General features: G+C 37.4%; 1 protein-coding gene across 7 annotated transcripts in view; it reads left to right on the forward strand.

Moving 5' to 3' along the window:
- Positions 1 to 13672, forward strand: part of PACSIN2 (protein kinase C and casein kinase substrate in neurons 2) — a 61851-nt gene that overhangs the window by 24331 nt on the left and 23848 nt on the right. For 6 of the 7 annotated variants that reach the window (XM_015627584.3, XM_015627587.3, XM_015627590.3 and 3 more), the window contains exon 2: positions 10427 to 10537. The exons of the other annotated variant lie outside the window; for it this stretch is intronic. In XM_015627584.3, coding sequence (XP_015483070.1) covers positions 10478 to 10537 — 60 coding nt within the window. In that variant the 5' untranslated portion in view covers positions 10427 to 10477. The remainder of the gene's footprint in view (positions 1 to 10426; positions 10538 to 13672) is intronic. 7 annotated transcript variants of the gene reach the window in all.

The following is a 13672-nucleotide window of genomic DNA, read 5'->3' on the forward strand; positions in this document are numbered from 1 at the left end:
GACTACTCTTTGTGAGGTTATTTAATTAAACTTAAGCATTCATTTCACATTGTTATGTTTAGGGATTCTACATTTGAGTGATTTGTGTGTTTGAGACCTGTATAAGGTCACATAACATGTATCCAGATTGCTGGAAATCATGGGGAAGACTGTCTGCTCTGCTGTGCTTTCTTTTCTATACCCTTAATAAGATCAGAGAAACTTTTGCAAACCAAAGAGAAACCTTCATCTTCTCTCTTACCTAACCTGAATCTCATGTGCCTCTTTTAAAGCAGCGCTTTATTTTGCACATTGAAAACTCTTGATTTTTCAGTTGCATTAGGGTTAAAGTAGGTATAAGTGTACGATATGTGTTTAAAAAAAAACCCAAACAAACCAGAACCAGCACCACCCCACCCCCACCCCCTTCTGTCTTTTCTTGTCAAATTACATCTACAGGGAAAACGGTAAAATATGATCTCTGGTCCTCATATTTAAGAAGGATACTACCAGAGAGCTTAGACCAGTGAGTCTAGTATATGTAAGGAGTTAGTTCATTGTATTTATTAAAAAAAATAGTTACATGTTTTTAGGGAATGTTTAATTCTACTTTGTCAGCAGCCCATGTTGTCTAGCTTAGTAAGCTGTAAGTAGAGGTCTTCTGCCATTTTTGCAATAATGCAGTAATGCATTTCAGGATCAGAAAATCTAATTTCTTAGAAACATGAGAAGTCCTGGCTAAAGTTTACCTCAGATTCACTGAGCTGAAAATCTGTTTAAATAGAATTCAAGAGTTTCTTTTTTCTGTGACCATGTTAATGAAACTAAGTATTGAGTAACCTTCCCTCCAACTTTAACACAAGCAAGCAATTTAAATTCTCTTAATAGTTCTTTAGAAGCTGCATTCAGTTTGCTTTAAAATCTGAATTAATCTTATTTAATCTTAAATATGAAATGCAGTCACATGGTCTTTTATACTGTTACAGTATAGCATTGATTTTTAAACACTTGAACAGATCTTTTATTGTTCCTAAATGAATAATTACTTATTTGACTTACTGTAAAGAAGGATAGTTGAAGTTAAATGCCTTTGGTTGATTTCTTTTGCATTTATGAATTGTATTCTGCAGAGGTCTGTACATTTTGTTTCAGCTCCAGAAATAAAACTGATTAAATGGAGCATAATCTGATGACTTTCACAGCTAAAAGTGTTGCTTTTAAGTTGTAAGGCTATCTTTCTTTTACTTTGATAGTGTTTTCCTCAAATACTAAACTACCCTTTAATGTATTTTGCGAGTTGAGGAATGTTGCATGATGATTTGACCTGCTTTTTGTCAGCAGGGCTATGGTAGTGAGGGGATAATAAATGCAGAAAGATTTAGTAATTATGGAAAGTACTGTTTAGAGCCTTTTCACAGCTTTGATCTAAGCAGCCATTATGGAAGTGGTCATTTAATTTCTGCTTTAGGGTACAAGTCCTGGGGTTCAGTTCTGTTCTAGCTTTGGCTATCCCTTGAGCAAAAGCTATACTAGCAAATAATTTCTGATGTTATAGGCTACTTGTGTTGAGGATCTAGCCTAGAAAATTGCTGGGTTTGCTTACTAGAGAAAAATCCATTCAGCCCCAAGGAGTTTTGTGTGGAAATGTGATGTCTCTGTAGTTTATATGAAGTATAATATGAGCACATTGCAATCTGTTACTTTACTGTGTCTGGGGGTCTTCTCTTTCACCTTCAGCAATGTCCTTCTGAGACACTCTACAGGAAGGTCTGTTTTCTTTATGCTTTTTCTTTATCCATTGTAAGGAAATCATCACTTCCCCTTTTCCTTTTATTTATAGCTCCAAAAAGTGACAGAAAAATCCACTTGAAGAGTGAACAGATTTTCCTGGGTTCACCCATGCAGCTTCCCCTGCCCCAGTCAGCCCTCCTAGTTTTTGCCAATCTCTGTATCTCTCTAAAATGAGCAGAAGATAGGGAATTCTGATGTGTTGTTACTCTACAGATCTAGTTTCTAACAGTGATTTAGGCTTTGGAAACAAGTCTTTGTTAAAGACCAGGCTAAATTTGGTTCAGGTGAGGTATCTGAATTGGTTCTCTCCTGAAGTAAATAACAGTAGCTCCTCAATGCAACCTTCAGATTCAGGAAGACTGCCCTGTTTCACCTTCATTTAAGGGTTTAGATCTACTTCTATTCAATGCACATCAGTATTTCATTAATTAATATTACATCCCTGTATTTCCTGGGATGGAAAAGTACAGCTTTTGACTATGAAACAACACATCTGTTTCCTAAGTGACTCATCTGCAAAGTGTGCCTACGTGTTTCACTGAGATATTTAAAAACACTTTCCTCCACTGAAGCCAGTTGTATGATTGAAAACACTTTCCGTTAAAATGGGCTACTCATGACCTTTCCTAAAGGTGTACAGTCTAGTATTTGGTATAGTACACCGAATATTCGGCTTTGCAACTATGCAGAATCATATTATGACTGAAAACCCAGTGTTGTTTTGAGTGCTGCATTGTGGAGGGGGGATAAACAAGACATTAGCTTGAACTACAAGGTTTTCATCAGCCCACAGGAAGTGCTAAAGTACACACTGATGAGAGAATTGTGTTTGTGGAAATGGAGGTCAGGCAGTGCTGTGCAGGTATTGTGGTTATCTGTGCAGTTATGCTGCCCAGCTCAATAGTTGGAAAAAATACAAGTAAATTAAGGCATGCCTTTTTAAGTAAATAGCTTGTAAACAGAATGTGGAATGACTTTCCAAACAACTGTCATAGTTGCTTTTTCCTACCAAAATGTACTCTACCGTGACACAGCTGATACAAAAGTATTTTTGGCTGGGTGTGATATTTTGCAATGTTTGTTTGAATGTAAGGGAGCTTGTTTATCATGTTTGGACTGATGGTTCAGGGCTCATGCAGCCTGCTGTCAACAACACGTATCTATTTCTAGATTGGTTATTGTATTGCTTTTGATTTATGTCCCTTTGTGGGATTTCTGTTTTGAAGTAGAGCAGTGTTCGTGCTGGGTGGTTACATAAATAAGTTTTGATGTCTGAGGCAGTGCTTCTTGTAATGTTCTATTTTGCGTCTTAATTAATGCCATTTTAGAACAGTTGTGTACATGTCACTGCTCTCTGCTACTGTTTGTCAGTGTAGCTGTAAATGCTGTTTCATGGTTTCTCTCCTGAAGAATCCATCAGTATCACTCCTCTGCATTGTCCTTGATTTTGCACTGTTGTAAAATTCTCCTGAAACTAAATATTAGCTGTATGTGCTTTAGATATTTCCCTTGACATTTTATGAAAATAAGTTTTCATTATGAGTGTATATAACAAGTCATCTAATTCCACTAGATAAAGGGTCAATTATTTATTTTTAAAATATCTGGACACTTTTAAAAGATTTATTTCTAACTAAATGCTTACAAAGTATAATTTGCAAGTTGAAGATGTGTTCTTTTGCCCCCTTCATGCTTTTTTTGAAACAAACCTAAAAGCGTATTTATCCTGATTTTATTTATTTAGGAAGGATGCCAAGATATTATGGAAAATTTCATTTTAGGAGACTTTGACAGGACATATAAATTAGTGTGTGATGTCACAGGCATTACAAAAATTAACATTCGGAAGAGGTGAGCACTTGTAATTAAATTAAGGTTCTTCCTGCACTTTATCATTTTAATCACTTGATCTTAAACAGTAGAAAACTTTAAATTTGAAAAGTTGAAGAATATTTTTTAATGTTATTTTAATTGACAAATAATTGTGACTTCTTCAGCTGGTTTTCTGGCAAAACCTATTCAAAGCCAAATTTTATGCACTTTTTCCTTTGCAGTGAAGAAAACATTAGTGTAGGTTTTTCCCTCATAATTCCAGATTAAAAAAAAAGTATAGTCTGAAAATGTTATGGTTTGTTTTAAATAGATGTAAATTTTTTAAAGCTCCCCGCATCACTTAATCAACTTTGCATCTTAGCTGGTATCTATGACATTTAAAGCATATATTTTGCAGTGTTAATAATTTCTGTTGTCAGTGTCTTTTTAACTGCAAATAGAAACCCCTGCAAAGCCTCTGAAGACAATTAATAAATTTCCTGGTCAGAACAAAAATTGTACAATTAAAATAATACACCTACATGCATTGGCTTGTCAAGCTGAGACTAAAAATTAATTTTTGTTCAAAGTCAGTGTTTCTGCTATTTCAGGTATCTCCTGGTTAGTTGGATTAGTAAGAGGGAGGCTGTGCTGGTAGCATGTGGGAGCTCGTAGGGATGGTTAGGTTGTGAGTGTGCAAAAAACCAGCACGTGTAACAGCAACATGTCTAACCAGCATGTCTGGCCACTGATTATGGGCAAGGAGGACAGGAGATAAGATCTGCTAACTCCAGGGCTCTGCCACTCTTTGGAGTGTGATAGTGAGGTAGTATTTGTACATGGTTGAAACAAAATTTGCAGGCTAAGTCTTATTGAGAGTGTTGGGTCATTGCTTTGTGTTTCAGGTACACTTCTGTGCTGTGTGTTAATCAAATTGATCGGTAATTATAAGTTTCATTTATTTAATAAAATAAATGGCTGTTCTTATTCTTTTTATTATTTATTATGAAATCTATCTGCTGTAAGATTGCAATACACAGTGTAAATGTGCCTGAAGAGTTTAATTTTAGTGACTTTCTCCTCACTAGTTGTGTGGGATTTTTTTACATGTGTAATTATCATAGAAATTTAATCTCTTTAGTGATTTTCTGATGTGTGCTGAAACTATGGCATGAATGTGTTTTCATGGCTTTTATATTTAGGGCAGTGAATGAGTGCTACTTTCAGTGGTTTCACATTCAGCATTTAACAAACATGGGCATGGTGAATATAATCCAATACCAAGGAGATTGTTGTGGACCAAGCAGCCTTGAACAACGGGGATTTCCTTAACTGAGTAGTGCCATGAGTCTCTTGTTAATCAAGGTTATGAATGACTACTATGATCTGATAGCTTTTTGTTATTTAATGTCAATTTATGTTATTTTCTAACTGAAAAATGTCTAGGTGGCAAATTACTCAGTTATCCAAACTAGAAAGTCCAGGAAATAAGCACTGCTCTGTCTCAGAGAAGTGTGCCTGGTAGGAAATAAGCTTGCTGAGTCTATAACAGCATGCATTTCCTAGATTCCTTCCTTTAGTGCTCACGGTTCACCAAATAGGTTGCTGTAAACTTCTTTCCAAATATCATTTGGTGCATGGCTCTGCCAACTGTATCATAGAGGCTGAATTCCCCAATAAATAGTGATTCAGTTTCCTTTTATGGACTTTTCTCTGGTGTTTGTTGCTGGAGTTGTTTTCTTAGTGGAGACTAAGGGATTATTTTAGATCCCTGTGGAGGAGGATGCTATTCTCCCTTTTTTATAGATTGAAGAAGAACTAGGTCCAAGCCATCAATTTGAGCCTCTACCTTTAAAAATCTAAGGCCTACCCTCTATTGCTAAAATGCAGTCATGTCTACTGATTGCAATTAGAAGACTTCACAGCATTGAGTAGCAGTGATTAATCATGGTTTGATGCATTTCTTCCCTGCACCCAGGGGCTGGAATTTTTTGGTGTCACTTGAATGTGTAAACCAAAGCATTCTTTTTTCCTGTATTTACTTTTCATATTTATTTATGGACTCTGCAGTGTCAGTAGCTGTGATTCTTAACAGCTTTTGTTACACGATTTCACATATTGCTAAAGAAGTTATGTCACTTTTTTCTATGTAAATAGTAAACTGATTGCAACCCTGAAAACTGGAAACTCTTGTAGAGCAAGTTAAGAGAAAGTAGTATCTAAATTGCTTTATTTAACCAGAGAATATGAGACTGAGCATATTCATGGCAGGTACACTTGGTAGCCAACCACAGTAGTTCACACTTAAAGCATAGATTATATTTATTTCTGTACAAGTCTTGTTTCTTTCCTATTTTGTGTGGAACAAAACCTGAGTCTTCAGTGAATAATAAGGAAAAATATTACAGCTGAAAGTTCTTACAAGCAGCTAATTGAAGTTGAGTCATGTCCTTATACGTGATTCATTCCTTAGTCATGAAACTTGGAATCTTGACAAGTCAGATCTATGGTGACAAATGCTGTCAATCTAAAAATAAGTTCAAAAGGTAGCATGACCAGGTGCTTTTCTCTTCCAGATGCTGATAGACTGTCTCTGTCTCAGCTTGCATCTGTAGAGTCCTTGCATGGCAACACCATTTGGTTTTCTAAATATGGATTACTTTTTTTTCCTTCTGTATCTCATCTTGAGGATAGTTAATCACTGGAATAGGTTGCACAGAGAGGTTGTGCCAGCTCCATCCCTGGTGGTTTATAAGATCCATCCATATAAAAGCCCTGAACAACTTGGGCTGATCATGCTTAGAAGCTTGGGCTGGTCCTGCTGTGATTCTGGGATGTTTCTCTGTTGTGGACTAGTTTGTTGCCTAGGGCCACAGTTTAGTGATTGCCATGCTTTAAAGCAGCTAATTACAGTACATGGGACTGTAATTAGATTTTTTTTTTTTATGCCATCTTTTTGAGTATAGTGAAATATATTTTCAAAATAGGCATAATCTTCCAAAAGAAATCAGAATGTTAAAATCTCACTTTAAACAGTCCTACCTGTTTCACAGTAAGAGTTCATTAAAACTATTTGTTATTAAAACCCTGAGGTGGTTTAACAAAAGGATTTCTTTAAATCTTTTCCCCATCTTTCTGTTGAAAAATGCCTTGGAAGAAATTTTGGCTGCATTATTTTAGCTTAATAGTCCACATTTGTTTCACAGAAAAAAAACCACAAAAAACAACAAAGTATTTCAGCATGAACAAAGCAAGGAATTTTTCAAATTGCTTTCAAAGTAATATCAAAACCAACTTATGAGAGCAGAGGAAGCATCTTGTGTTCAGCTGGTTTTGTGTTTGGTATCTGAAGGTCTACTTGCTCATAAGTTAATATTTTCTAAAATTCTTGTGTGTTAAGCCCTCAGGATGTTTATAGCACTTCTTTTCACATAGTGGGGCACTAGCTGTGAGGATGAAATTCAAGGTCTTTAGCATAAAGCATGGCTAGAATGTTCCCTAAGAGGAAGCTTTAAAAAAACAAAAGCCACATTTATTTATTTATTAAGGTATGTTTTCCTGTGTCAAAGATCAATGTATCCTAATTTACAAGAATTATTTAAAAGCCAGGACCAAGAAACTGGAGCCTTGTTTGTTTGCATCATTTCCATAGCTATTACAGTATGTACTGTTTAGGATGGAGTTACTTTCTGTAGTTGGACTTTGTGGTTTATTTTTAGCCTATATAAGCTCTTGTGACAAAAGGCAGCAGGAGCTTTCAACTGGTAAGGCTTTCTCTGGGCTGCTGTTTTTGGTAGCTACAGCACTGTGCTACTGTTCGCTTAGCAGTTGGGGGACAAGAAAAAGGTGCTAAAGAGATGGGCCTGGGAGTTGTGGAATGAGAAGAAAAAGAGTGGATGAAGCCAAACTGTTGTGGTAACATAGGAAGTGTGTGTGAGCACTGTGTTTTCCTATGGAGTTATTGGTTCTGCTGCAATCCAGCTGACCAAAGAACCCCCAGCTCTGTGAGATGCAGGTGATCACTTGTGGATAATCTGTGCAGAGCTCATCTTTCTTGTTGTTTCCATCTAAATTTTCTAGATTTTACGTGACAAACTGGAGTTGTTCATAGGCTTACTTTTAGAGTGAAATGGAAGACCCTGCAAAACAAAAAGTGCAATGAAACCTCTGCAAATTCACTTGGAGGATGGGATGACCAAACCCTGACAAAAAATGTGCTAAGGGCCTGGCTGCTGTAATAATTCTATTTTGTGAGGGTAGCATGACTCACACCACTTAATGTTCCTATCTCAATATACAGTTTATTTTAAGTAGGACTGTGTAAATAGTGTTTTTCTGTACCAGTTGTTGCTATGACTTCACAATATTTCCCTAAATACGCTTGCTCATACTTTCTCACAGCATAGTATTTGGCATATTAAAACCTTAATTCCATCAGTATTTCCTGAGTGCTGATCATTTTCATGCTTCTATGGAAAAAAAGGATAACTCCATGTATTATGTAGTTCTAGTTGAGGAGGAATAAAAGGGGTTTTTTTTTTAAAAAAAACCAATTACCACAACCTGTTCCTTCATTTAAGAAAATGTTCCTGTGTTTGAGCTTTTTCAATCTTTCTATGTAATTTTTCAGTTAATTTGCAGGAATGATACAGTTTAAGCTATTTTGTTAGAGGTAAGTGGACACTGTATTATTACTTCAGAACACTTTCATTGTCTTTTTTATCTGTAATTGGAGGGGAAAAATACTGCTGGTGTGGTTTGTGAGAGTGGGATGGATAACTGGATGGGATGGGCTGAAACTTTCCTTTAAGTTTGTACTTCATGGTTTCTTTTTCCAAGATGCTGAACTCTATAGCTGTCTGCCAGACCTCTTCCAAATGGCAGTGAACATTTTGGTTGAAAGGTTGGGTGCAGTGGAGAAAAACTGCCCTAACCCTTCCTGATGACCTTCAGAACTGCATTCCTCCCTCGTTCTGCATGGCATGTCCAGCTGTTTAATCTTAAACTATTTTTATGAATTGGTCCTGCTAGTTGCAAGCTTGTTGCACTTCAGTTTCCTCCTTATGCTGCTTGTAGCTGTCTAAAAAAGGATGTGAAAAAATACACTTAGAAATGTGATCTTTGCTTACCTTAACTGTAAAAATTGCAAGGGACAATTTTTTTCTGTAAAGAACACATTCCATGCAAAAATGTGCTACTAGAGAACCTGACAATTGAATAGTGTTTGAACTTTTCCCGCTTGGCTCAGTAAAAGTACAGATGGAAAAACTGTTTTTTTGGTAATTACTAATTATGTAATTTAAAGATTGTTACACTAACATGTAAAAATAATTTCCCTTTATATGATTTTCCTTTCTAGTTTGCCATTTTGCAGAACCCTTCTTATATTTTGGCTGTCTTTTAAAAATAAAATTGTAACAATTGATGTTCCTGTTGTGGTTTTTAGTTCCATATTCAGCATTAATGTAAGCTTTTTGTGAATTGCATTACATAAATTCATTGGATGAAAAACTGATAAGAAGAAATATCTTGTCTTCCCAGCCAGAGTATTTTTGTTATGTTTGTGCTGCAACTGTCCAAAGAACTGTTTTGTTTCAGTAGCTGGGTTTTGTTATGAACAAGTGCCTACCCTTATAGCAGTTATTTTCAGTGTATCCCAGAAATTCTAATTTAGTGTTGAATTTTCCTTGCCTGGGAGGCTTTCAATGCTGTTTCTCTCATCAGCTTGTCATAATCACTGGGCAGCAAGGTCAGGTTTGGAGATGTTTTCTGCCCCCTTTTGAAGGGCCCATGGTATTTTAAGGGAAGCACGATTGACAAGGCAAAAAAAAAAAAAAAGAGGGGGCTACAACTTACAGTCTGATGAAGGTATTCATCCCACAAAGGGTGGTAAAATCTGTTTACCTGTATGTATCCCTGGTAGTAGTTAGAGATAAACTTGGCAGGAGACATCCAAAGTGGAGAACCTGGTGAAATATCTGCAGAAATGGGATAGGGATTTGTGTGTGTGTTTATGTTTTGGGAGACAGCTGTTTCCTTTCTCTCCTACCTCTTGGTCTCCAGCCCACAAACTGCATTTGTGGATGCAAGTGCCTGTATTTTTTGTCTCAGTAATGTTTTTGATGTTAATCTTATATGTTAGCTTAAGGTAACCCTAACTTTTTTCATGCCCAGTGATTCATTAAGTCATCTGCTTCGATGAGAATAGATCATATTTTTCTTCCTTGCAGCTGTGTCTAAAAAGGTGAAAATGCCTGAATTGTTAAAGTAATGACTTACTTTTTAATAAAGCTCAGAATTCAAAACTGATGAATTTTCAGTTTGTTTGTTTTGCTAAAATAGAGCAATGACAAGAATACATTTATTTTTCTTTAACTCAACAAATTTTGGCCTTTCCAGTGGGTTTCATTGTATAACAGATTTCCAATGGAAAAGGAATAGAAATCAGTGCAGTTTATTGTTGCTGAAGCAAAGATCAGCTGATTGTCTCATAGGAATGCTTTGAAAGTGGAGTAGTTAATGAGTAAGCATCTCATTGCTCAATCTTTTTTTTGATCATGATAGGAAATTTTATCATTAAATAAACTCAAGAGTCTAGTGAAACGTGATGTAAGCAGATGCACTGAGTATTTTCTGGATAACCAATGTCATGATAAGAGCTAAAAACTGTGTGGTAGAAGTTTTCTGTTCCAAAATGCCTTTTGTGGTTACCTCTTGTTTTTATTTAATGGATATCAAAATATCTAGATATCAAAATATTGAATGAAGTTGCTTTACATATTTTCATAATTTCTTAACTCCATTGTTAATGCTCATAAATGTGGATTTTTTTCTGTTTCTACAGATTCTGAAGGTGTTTAAGCTCTGAATAATTCCAAGCTCTTCATACATAGCAATGTCTGGCTCATATGATGATTCTGTTGGAGTAGAAGTTTCTAGTGATAGCTTCTGGGAGGTAATCCATATGTTTTATTCAATATTTTGATTTTATTTTTTACTCGTATTGTAGAAAATATGATTTTTGTGCACTGTGAATTGTGGAGAGAGCTGCAATACAATACACCATCATTATTGTGATCTGCAGAAATAGCCTTCAGGGTAGAAATTAACCTTTTGGATTTTGACCTCCTTCTGTTGAGAGCTTTAATGGGCATAAACTTGAGGATCATCCACTTGGGTAGGGTACAGGATTCAGAATTGAACCTTTGTCAATTTTTATTGTCAAGGAAGGCCACATGTAAGTAGCTTTTAAAATGATCAAAGTTAAATATGAAGTAACTCTTCCAAGCTACTGTACATTACAACAGATACTGTGTAGATGTACTGCCTGTCTCATGTTTGTATCTGGATATAAGTATAAACTTTTTTGAGACAAGTTATTCTTGTCTCAGTGTAAAAGTATACATACGAAAGATAATACAAAGTACTTTGTAATATCAGCAATTTGTGCTGCCCCAATGTGACAGAGACTTTCAGATGCTGGGATAATTTAAGCTCTAAAGAAAGGAAGCTTCATGAAGCAGAAGTACTTTTTTTTTCTTTAAGTAAAAAGAAAAGTTTGGCAGTGTCAGTACTGACACAATTGGAGGTAAGTACACTGTCCAAATTAGCTGTATTTAGTAGGACAAACTTCTACCATTTGAGAGGGAGTTCTTTTAAGTTTGAACTATAGCAAACATGAAAACAGCTCAGGGGAATCTGTCTGGATTTACCAGAGACCTATGCTAGACAGCTTGATTTTGGTGACCTGTACTTCCTTTGAAATGTAAGATTTTCTAGACAACTAAACTGCTGTTTGTGGTGACAGCATATTACATTTTAATGCATATCTCCCATGATCTCCCATGTTTTTACAATGTATTTTCTAAAAGACCTAATGCTAGTGAGGTTCTGGTTGAGCAGATAACTACAGTTTTTTGAGGAGATATAATTACTGTTATGTTAAATATGTCTGTCTTCTTTATAAAGAAGTTCTTTTAAAATCATTGTATTCTAAGCCTTGACCCCTCTTGTAGGGGTACTCTGTAGGATGACTACAGACAGGCTGTGGGATCATTTGATATATAACCACAAATATTGTTCTTTGTTGTTAAAATGATACATGGAAAGACATGGCAAGCAGGTGAAATTCCAGGTGACAGGAAAGAGTAAAATACTGTACCTGTATTTATAAGGGGTGGGAATGATGACTCTGGGAACTACTGCTTTTGGAGGTGTCTCTCAACTGGCTATGATCCTGAGCAATCTGAGATATCACACCTGCTTTGAGCAGGAGATTGGACTACCTGATCTCCAGAGGGTCCTTCCAACCTTAGTTTTGCTGTGTGGTTTGTTTTATGCTGAGGCAACTTCCTGAGCAGGCTTCCTTGCTAGAATTGTTTCAAAATAAAATAAAGAGGCAGTCGGGAAAAAAGAATTCTGGACGAAAAGGGGTATTTTGATGTCTGCTGGGCATCGTATACTTGGCAGCAGAACATGATTTCTGGCTGGCTGTTCTGTACCAAGCTGTTGTCTTCCATCAGATAATCACGTCTGGAAGCATAGAAGCTGAGTGAATAAGAATGAAAATTTCTGTGAACTAGGATGATTATGTTTGGGCAAATTTGAATTCAAAGAATTAAATCCAATAAGGGAGGATCAGAAATGGCAATTAACTTAAAAGAGGACCTTCATGAAGGTTTGTTTAAATGTATTTGATGCTTATTATAGGTGGCTTATTTGTGTTTGTGGTCTAGGTGACTTATTTTACATCGTTTTGTAAACACTACTACTTAAGTCTGTTTCTTTGGACTTGTCAGTGTATTCTTTCCAAAAGGTCAGGACTGCAGTCTGTTTCATGAGCAGTGTGAGTAGACTAATGTATAATGCATGAGCATACCTTTCTTTATCCTTGGATAAAGAAATATTAGACTTCTGTATAGCAATCAGTTGGTTTCCTTATAGATTTTTCTATGCTTTCTCTTTTTTGATGTATAACCACAAATATTGTTCTTTGTAGTTAAAAGGATATTTGGAAAGCCATGGCAATCAGATGAAGTTCCAGGTGGCAGGAAAGAGTGAAACATTGTACCTGTCTTTAAAAGGAGTAGGAAGACTGGGAATTACTGACATGTCCAACTCACCTCTGTGCCTGGGAGTATCATAGGACAGACTCTTAGAAACTGTGATAAGGCATAAAGAGGACAGGAATGTGATTTGAGACAACCGAGGGCAAATCTTGTGTGACGAAACTTGTGGCCTTTTCCAGTGGAATGGCTCCATCAGTGGACAAGAAAAAGTATACGGGTGTCATTTATGTAGATTGCTCTAAAGCCTTTGACATGGTCCCCCACAACATCCTTCTCTTCAAACTGGGGAGATGTGGATTGCTGATGGAAAAGGAATTACTTGGGTGGTTACATCCAGAGGGAAGCAGTCAGTGGCTCAGAATCCCAATGGACATTGGGTACAAGTGGTGTCCCTCAGGGCTCCATGCTGGGACCAGTGTTATTTAATATCTTCATTAATGGCTTGGAGGGCTTGAGGGCACCCTCAGCAGCTTTGCAGATGACACAGGCTGAGTGCAGTGGCAATCCAGAGGGACCTGGACAAGCTCAAGCAGTGGCCCATGGGAGTCTCATGAGGTTTAACCAGACCAAGTGCTGGTGCTGCCCCTGTGTTGGGCACAACCCTGTGTGTGATGGATCCAGGTGGGGATGGGCAGAGGGAGCAGCCCTGGCAGAAGGACCTGGGAGTGCTGTGGGTGAGAGCAGGACATGCCCCAACTCAGAACGCCCCTGTGCTGGGCAGCACCCAGAGCCCCAGGGTGGCAGGGGAGGGGGATTCTGCCCCTCTGCCCTGCTTTGCTGAGCTCCCCCTGCAGGGCTGCATCCAGCCCTGGGCCCAGCACAGGAAGGACAGGGAGCTGCTGCAGCCAGGCCAGAGCAGGGACACCAAGGCAATCAGAGGGATGGAGCAGCTCTGCTGGGAGGAAAGGCTGAGGGAATTGGGATTGTTCAGCCTGGAGAAGAGGAGTGACCTCATTGTGGCCTTGCAGTGCCTAAAGGGAACCCACAGGAAAGATGGAGAGAGACTCTTAACAAGGGCCTGG

The sequence above is a fragment of the Parus major genome, chromosome 1A (assembly GCF_001522545.3).
Source record: "Parus major isolate Abel chromosome 1A, Parus_major1.1, whole genome shotgun sequence".
In the NCBI taxonomy this organism is placed as follows: Eukaryota; Metazoa; Chordata; class Aves; order Passeriformes; family Paridae; genus Parus; species Parus major.